Here is a 21110-nt window from a genome sequence, read left to right as displayed (position 1 = left end):
CTCACTCTCCATCCCCGGCACTACACACTATACCCGGATCTACTCTGCATCCCCGGCCCCACTCTCTATACCCGGCCCCAATTTGTATCCATGGAACCACTCTTTATCCCAGGCACCATGCTACAACCCTGGCCCCACTCTATATCTCCGGCCATTCTCTCTATCCCAGGCGCCACTCACTAACCACGGCCCCACTCGCTATCCACGTCTCCACTCTCTATCCCCAGCCAAACTCATTGTCGCCAGCACCGCTCTCTATCCCCGGCCCTTCTCTCTATCCCGTGCCCACTCTATATCCTCGACCCGACTCTCTATACTCGGCCCCACACTCTATCCACGGCCCCACTCTCTATCCTCGACCCTACTCTCTATACGCGGCCCCACTGGCTATCCCCGGCCCATTCTCTCTGCACGGCCACACTCCCTATCTCCGGCCCCACAGTTTATCCCCGGCCATATTCTCAAGGCCCGGCCCCACTCTCTATCCATGGCCCCACTCTCTATCCCTGCCTAAACTCTCTATCACCGGCCACATTCTCTCGACTGCCTGTGTCTCTACCCCCAGCCTGACATTTATACCTGGCCCCACTCTCTATCCCCAGACACACTCACCATCACCGTCCCCACTCTCTAGCCCCAGGCCCAGACTCTACCCCCGGCATCACACTCTTGACCCTGCGACAATCACTATACCCGTCCCAGCTCACTATCCCGGGATCCACTCTCTATCCCCAGTCTCGTTCTCTAACCTACCAGCACCACTCTCTATCCAAGGCCGTACACTCTATAGCCGGCACCACTCCCTATACCCAGCACTACACTGTAAGCCCCCGGTCCCACTCTCTATACCCAGCTCCACACACTAGACTCGGACCCACTCTCTATCCCTTGCTACACTCTCTATCACTGGCCCCACTCTCTAACGCCCCAGCCGCAAGCTCTCTCCCTGGCCCTACACTCTATACCCGGCACCACTCTCTATACCCAGCTCCACTCACTAACCCCCCAGCTTCACACTCTCTCCCCTGCCCGAATCTCTATTCCCGCCCCCTCTGTCTATCCATGGCACCACAGTATTCCTGGTCCAACTCCCTATACCAGGCAGCACTCTCTAAAGCCAGCCCTACTGTGTATACATGGCCCCACACTCTGTCCCCGGCCCTACTTTCTGCACCCGGTCCCAATCTCTATCACCACCCCCACTCGCTATCCCCGGCCCCGCTCTCTATCCCTGGCCCTACACTCTATACCCGGTAACAGTCCCCATACTCAGCTCCATTCTCTAATCCGGTGCTGGTGGCCCCACTCTCTGTACCCGTGTCCACTCAATATACTCGGCCCCAATCTCTATCCCCAGCGCCACTCTCTATCCCCTGCCTCACTGTCTATTAGCGTCTCCAATCTCTATCCACGGCCCTACTCTCTTTCCCTGAACCGACTCTCTATCACCGGCCCCACTCTTTATCCAAGCCCTACTCACTATACCCGGCCCAAGTCTCTATCGCTGGCTTCACCCTCTAACCCCCATCAACCTCACTCTAAGCTGCCAGTCCCGCTCTCTATCACCAGCCCTTCTCTATACCGGGCCCCAGTATCTGACCCAGGCCCCAATCTTTATCCCCAGCGCCACTCTCTATCCCTGGCTCCAACCTCTATCCCCGGACCGACTCTCTATCTCCGGCTCCACTCTCTTTCCCAGTACCTACTCACTATACCCGGCCCCACTCTCCATCCCCGGCTCCACACTCTATTCCCGGCCCCACTCTCGATACCTGCTCCCACTCTGTATCCCCGGACTGACTCACAATCCCCGGCTCCACTCTCTATCCACGGCCCCACTCTCACGACAGATCCGCTCTCTAACCCCGGCCCCGCCCTTTACCCACGGCCCGAATCTCTATCCCCGGCCCCACTCTCTATACTCGGCCCCACTCTCTTTACATGGCCCTGCTCTCTATGTCCAGCTTGAATCTCAATCACTGGCCCCACTCTCTAACGCCCTGGCCCCACTCTCTATCCCTGGCACCACACTCTATATCCGGCTCCACTCACTGTACCTTGCCCCAATCTCTATCCCCAGCTCCACACTTTAACCCGAGCCCGAATTTCGATACCCGTAACCTCTCTCTATCCACGGCCCCACTCTATCCTTGGCCCCATTCCCTATCCCAGGCTCCAATATCTATCCCCGGCCCTACTCTCTATAAATGGCCCCACTCTCTCTGCCCAGCCCCACTATCGAAACCCGGCAGCACTCCCTATCCTCGGCCCCAAAGTCTGTACCCAGCCCGACACTCTATCCCTGTCTCCAATCTCTATGCTCAGCCAAAACCTCTATACACTGCTCCAATGTCTATCCTCGCTCACCCTCTATCCCTGGACACTTTCTCTATCCACGGCTGCACTCACTCACCCCGGTTCGTCAGTATAACCCCGTCCCCACACCCTCAACAACCCAGCTCTCTATACCCAGCCCAGCAATCTACCCCCATCCCTACTCTTTATACCTGTCCCCACTCTCTATCTGCAGCCACCAACTATCCTCGGCCCCAAACTCTATCTCCGGCCCCAATTTCTATTCAAGGTCCGACTTTATAGACCCGGCCCCACTCTCTATCAAAGGCCACACACTCTTTCACCGGATCCACTCTCTATCCCCAGCCCCACTGTCTCGACGCCCCAGCTCCCTATCTCCAGACCGCTCTCTACCCCCGAACCTACTCTCTATACCTGGCCCCACTCTTTATCCCCGGCACCACTCTCTACCCCCTGCCCCACTCTCTATCACCAGTGCCACTCTCTACCCGCGTCCTTACTCCCTATAACTGGCCCCACTCTCTAACACCCCGGCACTGCTGTCTATCGCCGGCCTAACACGCTATAGCCAGCACCACTCTCTATACCAAGCAGTGCTCTCTTACCCCCCTGCCCCCTCTCTCTTTACCCGGCTGCACTCACTACACTTGGCCCCACTCTCTTTCCCCAGCCCCACTCTTTATCCCTGGAAACAGTCGCTACCCCTGCCCTACTCTCTATATCCGGCCCTACTTTCTAAACCCGGCCACACTCTCTATCTCCGGCCATACTCTCTTTACCCGGCCCCACTCTCAATCCCCAGCCCCACTGCCCACCTGCTGCACCACTCTCTATACCCGTCACCACACTCTATCACAGCCCCCACTTTCCAACCCCGGCCACACCCTCTACCCACGGCCCAACCTATATCCCTGGCCCCACTCTCTATCCCCGCTGCACGCTCAATCCCAGGCTCAGCTTTCTATCCCCGGCCCGACTCTCTCAACGGCTATACTCTCTATACCTGAACCCACTCACTATCCCTGTCCCCAGTCTTTATCCCCGGCCCTGCTCTGAATCCCCAGCCCTACTCTCTATAAAGAACAAAGAACAAAGAAAAGTACAGCACAGGAACAGGCCCTTCAGCCCTCCAAGCCTGCGCCGATCATATTGCCTGTCAACTAAAACATTTTGCACTTCCGGGTTCCATATCCCTCTATTCACATCCTGTTCATGTATTTCTGAAGTTGCCTCTTAAACACTACTATCGGACATGCTTCCACCTCCTCCTCTGGCAACGAATTCCAGACACTCACTACCCTCTGCATAAAAAATTTGCCCCGCACATCACCTTTATAGTTTTCTCCTCTCACCTTAAATCCATGTTCCCTAGTAATTGACTCTTCCACCCTGGGAAAAAGCTTCTGATTATCTACTCCATCCATGCCACTCATAATTGTGCAAACTTCTATCAAGTCGCCCCTCAATCTCCGTCGAACTAGTGAGAACAATCCGAGTTTCTCCAACATCGCCTCATAGCTAATAACCTCCAGACCAGGCAGCATTCTAGTAAACCTCCTCTGTACCCTCTCCAACGCCTCCATATCCTTCTGGTAATGTGGCGACCAGAATTGCACGCAATATTCCAAGTGTGGCCTAACCAAGGTTCTATACAGCTGCAGCTTGACTTCCCAGGTTTTATACTCAATACCCCCGCCAATGAAGGCAAGCATGCCATATGCCTTCCTGACTACCTTATCCACCTGCGTTGCCACTTTCAGTGACCTGTGGACGTGTACACCCAGATCCCTCTGCCCATCCATGCACTTAATTGTTCTGCCATTTACAGTATAATTCCTGCCTGTATTAGACCTTCCAAAATGCAGTACCTCGCATTTGTCCGGATTAAACTCCATCTGCCATTTCTCTGCCCAAGTCTCCAAACGATTTATATCCCGTTGTATCCTTTGACAATCCTCTTCACTCACTGCAAATCCTCCTACCTTACTGTCGTCTGAAAACTTACAAATTAGCCCAGTTACATTTTCCTCCAAATCATTTATTTATACCACAAACAGCAAAGGTCCCTGCACTGATCCTTGCGGAACTCCACTAGCTACAGCTCTCAATTCAGAAAAGCACCATTCCACTGCTACCCTCTGTCTTCTATGACCAAGCCAATAAACTCAAAATATACCCGGCCCCACTCTCTATTCTCTGCCACCCTCTATCCCCGGTTCCAAACTCTATCCCCAGCCCCACTTCCTATCTACGACCACACTCTCTATGCATGGTCCCACTCTCTATCCCTGGCCCCAATCTTTACCGCGGCCCTATTCTATAGACCCGGCCCCACTCTCTATCCATGTCCACACACTCTTTCACTGGATCCACTCTCTATCCCCTGCCCCGCTCTCTCGACACCCCAACTCCCTATCTCCAGACCGCTCTATATCCCCGATTCTACTATCTATACCTGGCCCCACTCTTTATCCTCGGCACCTCTCTCTACCCCCTGCCCCACTCTCTATCCCCAACACCACTCTCTACCCGCGGCCTCACCCACTATAACCGGCCCAACTCTCTAATACCCGCTGTCAATTGGCAGCCCAATACACTATAGCAGGCACCACTCTCTATACCCAGCTCCACTCTTTTATCCCCCGTCTCCACTCTCTTTATCCGGCTCCACTCACTATCCCCGGCCTGACTCTCTATACCCGGTCCCACTCTCTATCACCGCCCCCACTTTCTATCCCGGGCCTCACCCTCTACCCCCAGCCCCAACCTATATCCCTGGCCCCACTCTCTATCCTCGGCACTGCTCCCTATACCCGGCCCCACTCTCAATCCCCGGCCCCAGTCTCTATCCCAGGCCTCTCTCTGAATCCCTGGCCCCACACTCTTACCCCGGCCTCACTCTCTATACCCTCTCCCACTTACTATACATGGCCCTGCTCTCTATCCCCGGCTCCAATCTGTATCCCTGGCCCCACACTGTAACGCCCCGGCCCCGCTCTCTCTCCCTCGCCCAACACTCTATACCCAGCACCAATCTCTATACCCAGCTCCACTCTCTAAGCCCCCGGCCCCACTCTCTATACCCACCTCCACTCACTATACCCTGCCCCAATCTCTAATCCCAGCTCCACACTTTAACCCTGGCCCAAATCTCTATACCTGTCCCCTCCCTCTATCCATGGCCCCACCCTATCCCCGGCCCCATTCCCTACCCCTGGCTCCAATATCTATCCCCGGCCCTACTCCATATACACGCGTGACTCACTATGCCCAGCCCCACTCTGGAAACCCGGCAGCACTCTCTATCGCCGGCCCCACTCTGTAATTGGCCCGACACTCTATTACTGTTACCACTCTCTATGCCCGGCCCAAATCTCTATACACTGCTCCAATGTCTATCCCCGCTCACTCACTATCCCCAGCCCCTTTCTCTATCCACGGCTGCACTCACTATCCCCGGTTCCACAATCTCACCCCGTCCCCACACTCTCGACGACCCTGCTCTCTATACCTTGGCCTGCTTTCTACCCCCAGCCCTACTCTATAGCCTACCCCACACTCTATCCCCGGCCCAAAACTCTATCCCCAGCCCCACTCTCTATCCCCGGCCCCACTCTCTCAACGCTGCAGGCCCCTAACTCCTGAACCGCCCCCTACCCCCGGTCCTATTCTCTGTACCTGGCCCCACTTTTTATCCCCGGCAGCACTCTCTACCCCCTGCCCCACTCTCTATCCCCAGAACAACTCTCTACCCGCCTCCTCAATCCCGAAAACCGGCCCCACTCTCTAACCCCCCGGCACCGCTGTCTATCGCCGGCCCAACACATTATAGCCGGCACTATTCCCTATACCCAGCTACACTCTCTTACGCTGCGGCTCCACTCACATTACCCGGCTGCACTCAATATACTCGGCCCCACTGCTTATCCCCAGCTACACTATCTATCCCCGGACCCACTCGCTATCACCAGCCCTATTCTCTATCCCCGGCCCGACTCTCTACCCCCTGCCCCACTCTCTATCCCGGGCCCCACTGCCCACCCCCTGCACCACTCTCTATACCCAGCTCCACTCTCTTACCCCGCGGCTCCACTCACTTTACCCGGCTCCACTCAATATACTCGGCCCCACTGCCTAACCCCTGCTACCCAATCTATCCCTGGACCCACTCTCTATCCCCAGCCCTAATATCGATACCCGGTCCCACTCTCTATCCCCGGGCCCACTGTCCATAGGCTGCACCACTCTCTATATCACCCCCACTTTCTATCTCCGGTCACACCCTCTACCCCCGGCCCAAGCAATATCCCTGGCTCCACTCTCTATCCCCGGCACTGCTCTCTATAACTGGCCCCACTCACTATACTGATCCCACTCTCTATCCCTGGCCCCACTCTCCGTGCCCGGCCCCACACTCTAACCCCGGCCTCACTCTCTATACCCTGTCCCTCTCACCATACACGGCCCTGCTCTCTATACCCGGCTCCAATCTCTATCCCAGGCCCCACTCTCTAACGCCCCGGCTGTGCTCTCTATCCCTGGCACAAAACTCTATACCCTGCCACAATCTCTATCCCCAGCTCCACACTTTAACCCCGGCCCAAATCTCTGTACCCGTCCCCTCTCTCTATCCATGGCCCCACTCTATCCCCGGCCCCATATCCTATCCCTGGCTCTAATATCTATCCCCAGCACTACTCTCTATATACGGCCCGACTCTCGATGCCCATAATCACTCTCGAAACCCGGCAGCACTCTTTATCCGCGGTGCCATTCTCTGTACCCGGCCCGACACTCTGTCCCTGTCCCCACTCTATATGCCCGGCCCAAATCTCTATACCTTGCCCCAATGTCTATCCCTGCTCACTCTCTACACCCGGTGCCTTTCTCTATCCATGGCTGCACTCACTATCCCCGGTTCCTCAATCTCACCCTGTCCCCACACCCTCGACGACCCTGCTCTCTATACCTTGCTCTGCTCTCTACCCCCATCCACACTCACTAAACCCGGTGCCACTCTCTATTCTCGGCAACCCTCGATACCCGGCCCCAAACTCTAACTCCGGCCCCACTCTCTATCAGTGGCCCCACTTCCTATGCATGGCCCCAATATCTATCCCTGGCACAAATCTCTGCCCCGGCCCTATTCTGTAGACCCGGCCCCACTCTAAATCCAAGTCCCCAAATTCTTTCACCCGCTCCTCTCTCTATCCCTTGCCCTGCTCTCTCAACGCCGCAGCTCCCTCTGTCCTGAACCGGCCCCTACCCCCCGGTCCCTATCTCTATACCTGGCCCCACTGTTTATCCCCGGCAGCACTCTCTACCCCCTGCCCCACTCTCTATCACCAGCACCACTCTCTACCCGCCTCCTCAGTCCCTATAACCGGCCCCACTCTCTAAACCCCTGGCATCGCTGTCTATTGCCGGCCCTACACACTATAGCTGGCACCACTCTCTAAACCCAGCTCCATTCTCTTACCCCGTGGATCCACTCCCTTTACATGGCTCCACTCAATATACTCGGCTCCACTGCCTATCCCCTGCTACACTATCTATCCCTGGCCCTAATCTCTATACCTGACCACACTCTCTATCCCCGGCCCCACTGTCCCTACGCTGCACCACTTTCTATACCCGGCCCCACACTCTATCACCACCTCCACTTTCTATCCTCGTCCAGACCCTCTACCCGTGGCCCAACCTCTATACCTGGCCCCGCTCTCTATCTCCGCACCACTCTCTATACCCGGCCCCATTCTCTATCCCCGGCTCCACTTTCTCGACAGCCATACTCTTTATACCCGGCCACATTCTCTATCCCCGGGCCCATTCTCTATCCCTGGCCCCACTCTCTAGCCCCGGCCCAACTCTCTACAGCCGACTCCACTCTCTATCACTGGCCTCAATTAGTATCCCCGGCCCCATTCTCTATCCCCGTCCCTACTCTGTATACCAGGCTCCAATCTACCCCCGGCTCCTCTCTCTATTCCCGGCCCCACACTCTCAGTGGCCACACACTCTATCCCCAGCCCTACTCTCTATACCCAGCCCCACATTCTATCTCCAGCCCAACTCTCAATCCCTGGACCCACTTGCTTTCACTGCCCCAATCCTTATCTGTGGCTCCACTCTCTATTACCGGACCGACTCTAAATCCGTGGCTTAACTGTCTATCCCCTGCCCTATTCTCTGGCCGCCCCAACCCTCTATCCCCGCCTCTAATCTCTATAGACGGCCAAGCTCTCTATCCCTGGCTCCGCGCTCTACCTCCGGACTACTCTCTATACCCAGCCCCACTCTCTATCCCCGGCCCCACTCTCTGTCCCTGGCACCACATTCTACCCCCGGCCTCTCTGTCTATACCCAGCCCCACATTCTATAACCGGCCCAGCTCTCTATCCCTGGCTGCAATCTGTATCCCCGGCGTCACTCTCTAACCCCCAGGACACACTCTCTATACCCAGGCTCCAAAATCCATTCACGGCCCTAATCTCTATCCCCGGCCCCACTCTCTATCCATGCCCCCACTCTATACCCAGCCCCAAAATCTACCCACAGCCCCACCTTCTATCCCTGTCCCCACCCTCTATATCCGGCCAGACACTCTATCCCTGGCTCCACTCTCTAAACCTGACCGCACTCCCTATACCCAGACCCACTCTTTATTCCCGGCTGCACGCTCTATCCCCGGCCCCACTCACTATCCACGGGTCCACTCTCTAAATCCGGCCCCACATATTTGACGGCCCCGCTCTCTATCCCCGACCCTGCTCACTACCCCCAGCCCTACTCACTATAACCACCCACACTCTCTATCCACAGCCCCACTCTTTAACCCCTGCCCCACTCTCAATCCCTAGCACCACACACTACCCCAGGACTGCTATTCTATACCTGGCCCCACTCTCTAACATTCCGGTACCGCTCTCTATCACCGGCCATACAGTCTATTCCCGGCACCACTCCCTATACTCAGCTCAACTTTCTAACCCCCCAGCCCCTCTCTCTACACCCAGCTCCACTAACTATACTGGACCCCACTCTTTATTCCCGGCCCCAATTCCTATAACCGGCCCCACTCACTAACTTTCCGGTACCGCTCTCTATCACCGGCCATACAGTCTATACCCGGCACCACTCCCTATACTCAGCGCAACTTTCTAACCCCCCAGCCCCTCTCTCTACACCCGGCTCCACTAACTATACTGGACCCCACTCTTTATTCCCGGCCCCAATTCCTATAACCGGCCCCACTCACTATCCACAACCCGACTATCTATCCCTTGCCCCATTCTCTATCCAGGGCACCACACTCTACTCTTGGCCTCACTCTCAATACCTGGCCCCACTCTCTAACCGCCGGGTACAGCTCTATATGCCCTGCCCTACACTCTATCCCCGGAACCACTCGCTATACCCAGCTCCACTCTCTAACCCCTCAGCCCCACTCTCTATACCCGGCACCAATCACTATCAATGATCAGCTCTTTATCCCCGGACCCACTATCTATCCCAGGCCCTACTCTCTATCCCTGGCCCCACTGTCCATTCCCTTCAACACTCTCTATACCCGGCCCACACTTTATCACAGCCGCCAATTTCTATCCCCAGCCTAAAATTCTACCCCCGGCCCAACCTATATTCCTGGCCACATTCTCCATCCCCGGCACTAGTCTCTATAACCAGCACCGCTCTCTATACCCTGCTACACACTCTATCCCGGGCTCCACTCTCTATCCCCGGCCCCACTCACTATCCCTGGCCCCACGCTTCATCCACAGTCCTAATCTATATAGACGGCCCCATTCTCTATCCCCGGGCCCACTCTCTATACCCGGCCCACACTCTAGCCCTGGCCCAACTCTATACACCCCACTCCCCTCTCTATCACCGGCCCTAATCAGTATCCATGGCCCTACTCTCTATCCCTAGCACTACTCTGCATACCCAATTCCAATCTATCCCCGGCTCCACTCTATTCCCGGCCCCAAGCTCTCAATGGCCCCGCCACTATCCCCGGCACTGCCCTCTTACCCAGCACCAATTTCCATCCCCGGCCCCACTCTCTATCCAGCGACACACTCGCTTTCCCTGACCCAATTCCTATGCCTGGCTCCACCCTCTATCACCAGACCGACTCTCAATCCCCAGCTCCACTCTCTATCCCTGGCCCTAAACTCTATAGACAACACCGCTCTCTATTCATGGCCGCACTCTCTCTACGGCCCCGCTGTCTATCCCTGGACCAACACTCGATCCCCAACCCCACATTCTACCCCCACCTCTCTGTCTATACCTGGTCCCACATTCTATACCCGGCCCAGCTCTCTATCCCCGGCTGCAATCTCTATCCCCGGCCCCACTCTCTAACACCCAGGCACCCATTCTTTATACTCGGCTCAATTCAGTACACGTGGACCCAATATCTATTAGAGGCTCCAAACTCTGTTCCCGGCCCTAATCTCTATACCCGGCCCCACTCTCTATCCACGGCCCCACTTTATACCCGGCCCCACACTCTATACCCGGCCCCACTCTCTATCCACGGCCCCACCCTCTAACCGTGTCCCCACCTTCTATACCTGGCCCTACTCTCTATCCACAGCCCCACTCTCTAACCCCTGCCCCTCTCTCTATCCCTGGAACCACACACTACCCCCGGACAGCTTTTCTATACCTGGCCCCACTCTCTAACCCTCCGGCTCAGCTCTCTGTCTTCAGTCATACAGTTCATACCTGACACCACTCTCTATACCCAGCTCCACTCTTTAACCCCCCAGCCCCACTCTCTATACTCGACCCCACTCTCTATCACAGAACCCACTCTCTATCGCAGGACCTACCTTCTATAACTGGCCCCACTCACTGTCCATAGCCCCACTCTGTATCCCTTGACCCACTCTCTACCCTGGGCCTCACTCCCAATACCTGGCCCCACTATCTATCCCCTGGGTAACGCTCTCTTTCCCCTGCTCTCGAGTCCATACCCGGCACCACTCTCTATACCCAGCTCCACGCTCTAAGCCCTCAGCCCACTCTCTATACCTGGCTACACACACTATACTCGATCCAGTGTCTATCCCCGACCGACTCTCTATCCCCATCCCTACACTCTATATCCGGCCCCACTCTCTATACCTGGTCTCACTCTCTATACCCGGCCCCACTCTCTATACCCGGCCGCACTCTCTATACCCGGCCCCACTCTCTATACCCGGCCCCACTCTCTATACCCGGCCCCACTCTCTATACCCGGCCGCACTCTCTATACCCGGCCCCACTCTCTATCCCCGGCTCCACTCTCGAACCATGGACCCACTCTCTAACCCCCCAGAACCGCTCGCTACCCCTGGAGCTACACTCTAGCCCCGTCCCCACACTCTATCCCCAGCAATAATCTTTATACCCGTCCACACCCTCTATCCATGGCCTCATCCACTCTCTACACTTGGCTCCACTCTCTATCCAGGGCCACACTCATTCGACGGACCGGCTCCCTATCCCCGGTCCAACTCCCTATCCCCGGTCCAACTCTCTATACCCGGCCCCACTCTCTATACCCGGCCCCACTCCCTATCCCCGGTCCAACTCTCTATCCCCGGTCCAACTCCCTATCCCTAGCCCCACTCCCTATCCCCGGTCCAACTCTCTATCCCCGGTCCAACTCTCTATACCCGGCCCCACTCTCTATACCCGGCCCCACTCTCTGTACCCGGCCCCACTCTCTATACCCGGCCCCACTCTCTGTACCCGGCCCCACTCTCTATACCCGGCCCCACTCTCTATACCCGGCCCCACTCTCTATCTCAGCCCCCACTTTTTGTCACCGGACCCACTCTCTATACTACCTACCACAACGTCTCCCCCTGGCCCCACTCTCTATCACCCAGCTCCACTCTCTATCCCCACCCTCTCGCCGGCTGCGCTCTCTATCCCCGGCCCCGCTCTCCAACCCAATCCCAACATTCTATACCCGGCCCCACTCTCCATACCCACTTCTCTCTCTATCCCTGTCCCCACTCTCGTTCCCCAGCCCGACACAAAACCTCCGGCCTCACGCTCGATGCCCAGACCCAATCTCTATATTCGGCCCAGCTCTCTATCCTCAGCTCCACTATCTAGCCCCACGCCAAATCTCTAAGCCCCCGGCCTCGCACTCTCTCCCCGGCCCTACAATCTATACCTGGCACCACTCTCTGTACACAGCCCAACACTCTATCAATGCCCCGACTCTCTAAAGCCGGCCCCACACTCTAGCCCTGGCCCCAGACTCTACCTCCGGCCACACCCTCTATCCCTGGGCCCATGCTCTATCATCGGCTCTACTCTCCATCCCCGGCCCCACTCACTACGTTTCCACTCTCTTTTCCCATCCCCACCCTCTATCCCCGGCCCCAATCTCTATCCCCAGCCCCTTTCTATGCACAGCTCCACACTCTATTCCCAGCTCCACACTCTATCCCCGGCCCCACACTCTCGACAGGCTGACTCTCTATCCCCGGCCCTCCTCTCAACCCACAGCCCTACACTCTATACCTGGCCACACGCTCAATCGCCGGCCCAAATCTCTATCCCCGGCCCCACTCTCTCGACTGCCTCACTCTCTATTCAAAGCTCCATGCTCTATATCCGGCCTAACTCTCTATCCCTGGCTCCACACTATAATCCTGGACCCACTCTCTAACACCCCAGCCCCACACTCTATAACCGGAACCACTCACTATGCTCTGCCCCACTCTCAATCCCCAGCTCCACTCTCTATACCCAACAACACTCTCTATACCCGGCCCTACTATCTAACACCGCACCCTGTTTCTATCCCTAGCCCACTCTCCACCCCCGGCTCCAACATCAATCACTGGCCCCACTCTCTTACCTGGCCCTACTCTGTACAAGCGGCCCCACTTTCTATCCCTGGATCCACTCTCTATCCCCGGCCATACTCTCTATCCCCGGCCACACTCTCTATCCCCGGCCACACTCTCTATCCCCGGCCACACTCTCTATCCCCGGACACACTCTCTATCCCCGGCCACACTCTCTATCCCCGGCCACACGCTCTATCCCCGGCCGCACTCTCTATCTCCGGCCACACTCTCTATCCCCGGCCACACTCTCTATCCCCGGCCACACTCTCTATCCATGGCCACACTCTCTATCCCCGGCCGCACGCTCTATCCCCGGCCACACTCTCTATCTCCGGCCACACTCTCTATCCATGGCCCCATTCTCTATACCCGGCCCTGCCCTCTCGACAGCCCCAGTCTGAACTCCGCGGCCTGCTCTCTAAACCCCCACCCTGCTCGCTCAACACTAGCCCCACAAACTCTGTCCCCAGAACTGTTTTCAATCGACGGCACATGGTCTCTAACCCCGACCCTCATCGACCAGCTGGCCCCAGACTCTCTGCCCCTCGCAATGCTTTCTAACTCATTGTTACACTGTCTCCCCCTGTCTCCGCTCTCTCAACCTGGCCTCGCTCTAACCCACTCAGACCAATGCTTTCTGATTCCGGGTATGCTCCCTATCATCCCGGAGCTGCTCTCTTCTCGCTGGCCTGGCCTGTCTTCCCAGCCCTGTTGTTGGGCCTCCGGGGCATCACTAACGCGCCTCCGGAATCCCGCTCTTGCGCATTTGGGGACCCGATGTCGTGTCCCGTGTGGCCCAATCACGCACCACTGGGCCCATTCTCTATCCCACTGGCTCCACTCTCACCCTCAACCCCGCTGTCTCTTCCCATCCCTGCTCCCTATCCCCAGATATGCACTCTCCACCCAAACCCGCCCTCTAAACCCTGCCCCCAAAATCTCCTGCTGGCCACGCTAACTACCTTCCAGCTCTGCTTTCTAGCCTTGGCCAAAATATGCCCCCCTTAACCCGCTCTCTACACCACAGCCACCCTCTCTACACCAGGGTACCACACTCGACACCCGATCTTGCCCTCTATCTCCCTGGCCCTTCTGTCTCTCACCCCGGCTCTACTCACTCCTCCACTGTCACTGCGCACTCTGCTGGCGCGGATCTCTCTCTCAGCAGCCCCGATTACTCTAGTTCCCCGGCCCTGCGTTCTCTTCCGTCCGGGAACTGCTCGCTCCATCCAACGCCTTGCCCCACTCTAGCTCACCGGTCCCTCCTTCCCTCCCGGGCCTCATTCTCTTCCCCCGGGCCCGATCTCTCACCATCGACCACCCTTTCCACCCCCGGGGCATAACTCAATAGCCCCAGCCCTGACCAATCCCCCTAGAACAGCACTATCTGCCCTGGCCCCATTCTCCCCCCTGCCTGGGCCTCGGCCTCATTACCCCAGGACACCGTGCTCTACTCCCTGCCTCAATTTTTAACGCCCGATCGCGCTCGCACCAACCCCCGCTCCCGCTCCCTCCCCCAACCATCTCAATCCCCCTGGCGCCATTGACTCCTCCACCATCCCTGCGCTCTCCCCTGCCCCTGCTCTTGTAACAGTCTCAATTGCAAGTGACAAAGTAATTGACAAATTATTGGGACTAAAGGCAGACAAGTCGCCATTCCCTGCTGGCCTGCATCCAATGGTTTTAAAGGAAGTGGCTGCAGAGATAGTGGAGGCTTTGGCCTAAAAATCACAGAAATCACTGAATTCCGGGATTTTACCAGTCGATTTGAAAACTGCTAATGTCACACCCCTATTCAAAAAGGCAGGGAGACAAATAGCAGGAAACTATAGGCCACTATAGGCCACTCAGCCTGACAAATGTCCTTGGAAGAATGCTAGAGTCCATTATTTAGAAGATAAAGCAGGACAATTAGAAACGCTTGAGTTCAAGCAAATTGAGTCAACATGCTAATGTGAAAGGGAAATCATGTTTGACAAATTTTCCAGAGTTCTTTGCGGATATAACAAGCAGAGCTGATAAAGGGGATCTGGTAGATGTTGTGTACCAGAAGCCATTCGATCAGGTGCCACATAACATGTTATTGCACAAGATAGGAACTCAAGGTTTTGGGGTAATATATTAGCTCTCTCCACCTGGCCCGACTCTCTCAACCCTCTGGCCCTGCTATCTACACCCCAGGCTCAGCTCTCTCCCCCGCCAGCCCATCTCTCTAACCGCCAGTCCCGCACCCCCTCTTTCCCCTGACATCACGCTGTCGGCCCTCCCTCACACGGGCCTGCCCTCTACCCACCTCCCCAGCTCCCGGCCACCACTCCCGCTCTTCTGCTCCTAGTGCTCGACCTTACCTTAAAATCTCAATTTTCCTCTATTTGCCTCTCGTCCAATGAAAGACTTGATTCTCCCTGTATTTGCTACTGATAGGCTCACTGGTGAACAAAGGCATGGAGGAGCCAGTCTGCGAAAGAATGAGCAGCTCTACCGCATTGATCACATCCAGGTCATTTTAATGTCCAAGATATTTGGCGGGCTGAGTCCAGAGGAGCCGAGGTCTGTAATCCGGCCCGCGGGCCTCCAGCTGGACAAGGCTTTTGTGCACTATCCTCCTTAGATATCACAAAGCATTCAAGTGTTGCAATGTCCACAATTCTTTGAGAATCTGCCCCGTACATACGAGCTCATTAATATGTATCAGGTAGTGCAAGGGTCACAACACTGTTGGTTAACCAATGTAAAACACTGTTATTTATACAAATAGGCTGATATTTAATCTCAACATCATTGTGAAATGTCTACATTGCTTCTATTTAGATGTAGTTTTTATTATAATTCTAATATTTATCGATTTATGCGTTTGAATCGTCAATTACAGATGTGTTTGTTTACATTTCCCCTTAATATTTAACTATGTTTCCATTCCGATCGGAAATTTAACTTTATATTACGTACTTTCAGCATTTAAATCAGTAAATATATTATTTAGTTCGTCTAATGCTTCACTGAAGTACTGTTTACAGCAAGCACCCCATCTATTTATCAATTCAGTATTAGTTTATTCCATGTTTATTGTATATTTTAGAAATGAAACAGACACAACAGAATCTGATTCAGAATCTAATTGCTCCTGAGGGCTGAGATACTCCAGGGTATTCCTCATTGACCATCGAGTGTCTTTCACCATCTGTACTCAGTTTTCACCTGGGGACTGAGATAGACCTGGGTATCTCTCACTGACCATCGATTGTCCCTCACCGACTGTACTCAGTGTTCACCTGGGGAATGTGATAATCAAAGACATCTTTCAGTGAATATTTGCAGAGTTTGTTTTCGGTTGAGTTGATGCTGAGGCTATTGTTATTTTCTGTTAACTGAGTATGAATGGTTAATCTAGAACAGGGAAATCTGTCTGTGAGCAGTGAGTGAGATGGGGAGGTTGAGCTGGGAGAAAGATGGGCACCTGGTTCAGAAAAGTATGAATGATTCCAGGATGAATTGCGAAATTTTCAAGCAGGGGGTGAGTGAAAATGAGGTTATTGCTGCTTTGGGGGTTACAATTTATTTGTTGTGTAACTTCAACTATGTTTTGTGTTAACATGAATCAAATTTTGTATCTCAGTCGCAGATTCGGCACTCACTGACCCTTGTGCAAATCACACCGTCCTGGACCAGGCCTGGAGGAGCATCGATTGTAAATGGACTGAGTGCACTGGCCATTGGATGTGTGATGACAAACTTCAGGTTGGATGGTACCAATTTAAAAGGTAATGTGCAGGGATACATTCTGATCAACTTGGCAAACATAGGAAAGTGTGAGTGCAGAAGCAGCAAGTGGTGAGAGGCACAGATCATCAGTAATATCACTGGGAAAAAGAGAACAAAAGCAAATGAATTTGCCTTTTGTTGATGGTGGTTTGATACAACTGAGCGGATTGCTCGGCCATTTCCGACTCGAGCACATTGCTGTGGGTCTGGAGTCACATGTAGGCCAGTCCAGGTAAGCACGGCAGATTTCCTTCCCAACAGTGAACCAGATGAGTTGTTCCGGCAATGCTCGATGGTTTCACGGTCGCAATCAGTTACTGTGATTGGCTTTATATTCCATATGGATGCATTGCATTTAATTTAACAGCTGCAGTGGTTGAACTTGTCCCGAGGACATGAGCCAGGCTCACTGGGTCATTCGTTTACTGATAATAGTACTGTGCCGCAACCTCCCCATAAATGAAGAGTAGCATTCACAGCACACAATCGCCAGGCAATTACCATCACCAATAAGACAGAATCTAACCTTCCCCCCTTGACACACATCGTTCAATCCCCCACTATAAACTAACTAATTAACTCCCCACTAAGCATCCTCCATACTCCATAATGCCAGTCCAAAAGGCATTGGTCCACATCTACAAATCATAAATCACGAATGTGAAGGAATAATCTCCACTTACCTGGATTAGTGCATCTCCAACACCTCAAGAAGATCAAGACCATCCAGGACAAAGGAGCCCCGCTGGATTGGCACCTCATACAGCACCGTAAACGTTCACTCTTTCCACCATCGACCGGCTGTGGCAGCGGTGTGACCATCTACAAGATGCACTGCGGAATCTCACCAAGGCACCTTAGACAGGACCATGAAAACGCACGGCCTCGAACACCTTGAAGGACAAGGGCAGCAGACACATGGGAAAACCGCCATCTGGACCTTTCCCTCCAAGTCACTCAACATTCTCACTTGGAAATATATTGGCCGTTCCTTAGCAGTCGCTGGGTCAATGCCCTAGATCTCACTCCCTAACACCACTATGGGTGTACCTACATCACATGGGATCCAGCGGTTCAACAAGGTGGTTCACCACCACCTTCTTAAGAGCGATTAGGGATGGGCAATAAATGCTGGTCAACGATTCACACATCTCAATTTTTCAAAAAAAAACCTGGGGCTAGGCTTCATCTCAGGTAATGTATCGATTACTGACACCAGACTTTAATAATGGATTCAAGGCGTTGAACAGGGAATAGAGGGGGTTCACCAGAATGGCTCCAGGCTTTGGATGGGTGAGGGGGAGGGGTTGGGGAAGGGAGGTGTGTTGGATGGGATATGGGATGGGGTGGGGGAACTCCAGCTACAGGGGGAGAAACACGGATTGTTCTCGCTCGGATAGAGAATGGGAACGGAGAGGTTTAGCAGATGTGTTCAAATACATGAAGGGAGTGAATAGAGTAGAAAAGGGAAGATTGTTAACATTGCAAAAAGAAGCGGGAACCAGGAGATATAGATTGAAAGTCATTGATGTATAAAAAAACATGTACTATGTAATTTTGAATCTCGTTATGACCTAGGACCCTCTAGGTGTCCCGTTACCCTGTCCCCTCTCTGATTGGGAACAGTCCCTCTCCCCACGCGGCCCCTCGACTTTGGCCAGGCCATCGTGGCCGCTCGCTGTCGGGACGCCTCTCCCTCGGGGGCCCCTTTACACCGAGGAAATCTCCCCGTCCCTTTTACCTCGGGGACCTGATCCCGCACCCTCTCCTTCAGGGACCTCAACCCGTCGCCACTCCCTAAAGGGCCTCTCCCCTCCCCTCTCCTTCGGTGACCACTCTACATCAAAGACATCTCCCCATCCCCTTTGCCACGGGCACCTCACCCCGCACCCTGTCGTTCGGAGGCATCTTCCCGTCCCCACTCCCATGGGGTCCTCTTCCTGTCCCCTGTCCCTCGGGACATCTCCACTTTTTCCTCTCCATCGAGTAATTCAACCCGCCCCTTCTCCCACAGTGGCCTTTCCCTTTTTCCTTCCCTCGAGGACCTGTCCGCATCGCCTCTCCCTTGGTGAACGCTCCCCGACCCCCGCTCCCTCGAGGACCTCTCTCCGTCCCATCTCCCACGTGAAACTCTCCGCCTCCGCTCTCCCACGGCGACCTCTCCCTGTCCCCACTCCCTCTGGGACCACACACTGTTTCCACTCCCTCAGGCACCTCTCCCCACCTCCTCTACATTGGGGACGTTTCCTTGTCCTCTCTTCCACGGCGAAATCTCCCTGGCCCCTCTCCATCGGGGCCTCTCCCCTTTCCCTCTCCCTCAGGCACCTATCCCAGATCCCTCTGCTCCGAGTACATCTTCCTGTCCCCTGACCCTCTGGGAACTCTCCCTGTCCCCTGACCCTCTGGCAACTCTCCCTTTTCCCTCTCCCTCGGGCACCTCTCACACAGCGCCTCTCTCTCGGGGACTTTGCCCTCTTCCGTCTCGCTTGGGGACGTCTCCCTTTTCCCTACCCCGCGGGGAACACTCCCCACCACTTCTCCATCGGGAGTTTCTCCCTGTCCCCACTCCATTTTCCCTTTCATTCGATGTCCTCTCCCCGCCCCTTCTCCTTCAGGGACCATTCCATTTTCCTTTCCCTCGGGGACTGTTCCCTCTTGCCTCTCCCTCTGGGAAAATTCATGTCAGCTCTGCCTCGTTGACCTCTCCCTGTTCCCTCTGCATCGGGCACCTCTCCCCATCCAATTCCTCTTCAGGGAACTCTCCCCATCAACTCTCCCTGGCTGACCACTCCATGTCCCCCCTCCCTCCGTTAAATCTTCCCGACCCCTCTCCCTCGGGGACTTCTCCTTTTCCCCTCTCCCACGGGGACCTCTCCCCGTCCCCACTTCCTATGGGAACTCTCAGCGTCACCTCTCCCTCGGGGACGTCAACCCGTCCTCGCTTCCTCGGGGTCATCTCCTCGTCTCCTCTTCATCGGGGAGCTCTCCCTGTCACTTCTCCGTCGAGGACCTCACCCTGTCCCCTCTACCACGGGGACCTGTCCCTGTCCCCACTCCCTCGTTCACTTCTCCCTGTCCCCTCTCCCAAGGGGACCTCTCCCTGTCACTCTCATTTCTCTCTACATATGGGCCCCCTAATTACTAACATTGCGCATGTGCAGCTCGCTTCCCATTTAGCAGGTTTGCAGTGCGCTCCCAGTCTGTGTCAATCCTGGAATGGGAGATTTTCAGCTCAATGAGGTAGAACAGAAGGGGGACTTGGATTAATTGGACAGATCTTTTAAAGAGCTTAGTTGGGATATTGTGGAACTAGTGGCCTCATTCTGAGCTGTGCATTCCTTAATCCTATGATTCTCTGATTGATGTTTCAGTTCTGGTGGATTGAAGATTCCGGACACTTTCATCCCATTCGGCCACTGTTCCACAGCTTCTTCAGGCTGGTTAAATGGTGTGTTCAGACTTTATAATATCAGTTTTACATTCACTGTCCAACGCTATTCACATTGGTTACACCCTTCAATAATTATAAACGTAATTTCAGGTTCACATCCCACCGTGGGACAGGGGGAAGTAAACAGGACAGTTTGTTTTACCTTGGGTGAAAATCGCTGCTTCTGGACCCGAGAGATAAAGATTAAAAACTGCAGCAGTGACTTCGTTTATCAGCTGAAGCCGGTGCCAGGCTGTAATGCTGCTTATTGCACAGGTACATTGCTGTTTATAAATGTCTAGGAGGGTGACTCTGGATGTGCTGGGTCATTCACTGAAATAATAATGTTTCACCTGCCCTTCATTGCTGCAAGAACCACAAGGAATAATGACCTGAAAAATAAAGCAAACTTTTCAACAAAACTGTAGGGAACTGAATCAGACTCTGTTGCAATCACGGTCAACAGCCCACCGCTTGATCACTTGATAGGATTTAGAGAGTGCGACAGGGGGCGATAGGAGGGAAGAGGCAGATTGGTTTATGCAGGGATTTACAATGCTTAGATCCCAGGCATCTGAACACACGCTTGTCAATGTTGGGGATCTGGAATTGGAGGAGTAGAGAGTAATTTGATGGTTGTGGGCCTGGTAGGAATATTAGTGAGATGCAGTGTTGCGGCTGTGGTAGTAAACTGTGGACCGGGTTCTTAGGGCTGCATGACCATCAAAAATGTT

At 54.5% G+C, this 21110-nt stretch overlaps 1 protein-coding gene across 3 annotated transcripts in view; it reads left to right on the top strand.

The window, feature by feature from the left end:
• LOC144672631 (pancreatic secretory granule membrane major glycoprotein GP2-like) overlaps positions 1-21110 on the top strand; it is a 79977-nt gene that overhangs the window by 24001 nt on the left and 34866 nt on the right. For all 3 annotated transcript variants that reach the window (XM_078534480.1, XM_078534481.1, XM_078534479.1), the window contains exons 3-5: positions 16801-16945; positions 20318-20394; positions 20488-20652. In XM_078534480.1, the coding sequence (XP_078390606.1) occupies positions 16801-16945; positions 20318-20394; positions 20488-20652 (387 nt within the window). The remainder of the gene's footprint in view (positions 1-16800; positions 16946-20317; positions 20395-20487; positions 20653-21110) is intronic.

This window comes from Cetorhinus maximus, chromosome X, assembly GCF_964194155.1.
Source record: "Cetorhinus maximus chromosome X, sCetMax3.hap1.1, whole genome shotgun sequence".
In the NCBI taxonomy this organism is placed as follows: domain Eukaryota; kingdom Metazoa; phylum Chordata; class Chondrichthyes; order Lamniformes; family Cetorhinidae; genus Cetorhinus; species Cetorhinus maximus.
This window is presented reverse-complemented; position numbering and strand designations above follow the sequence as displayed.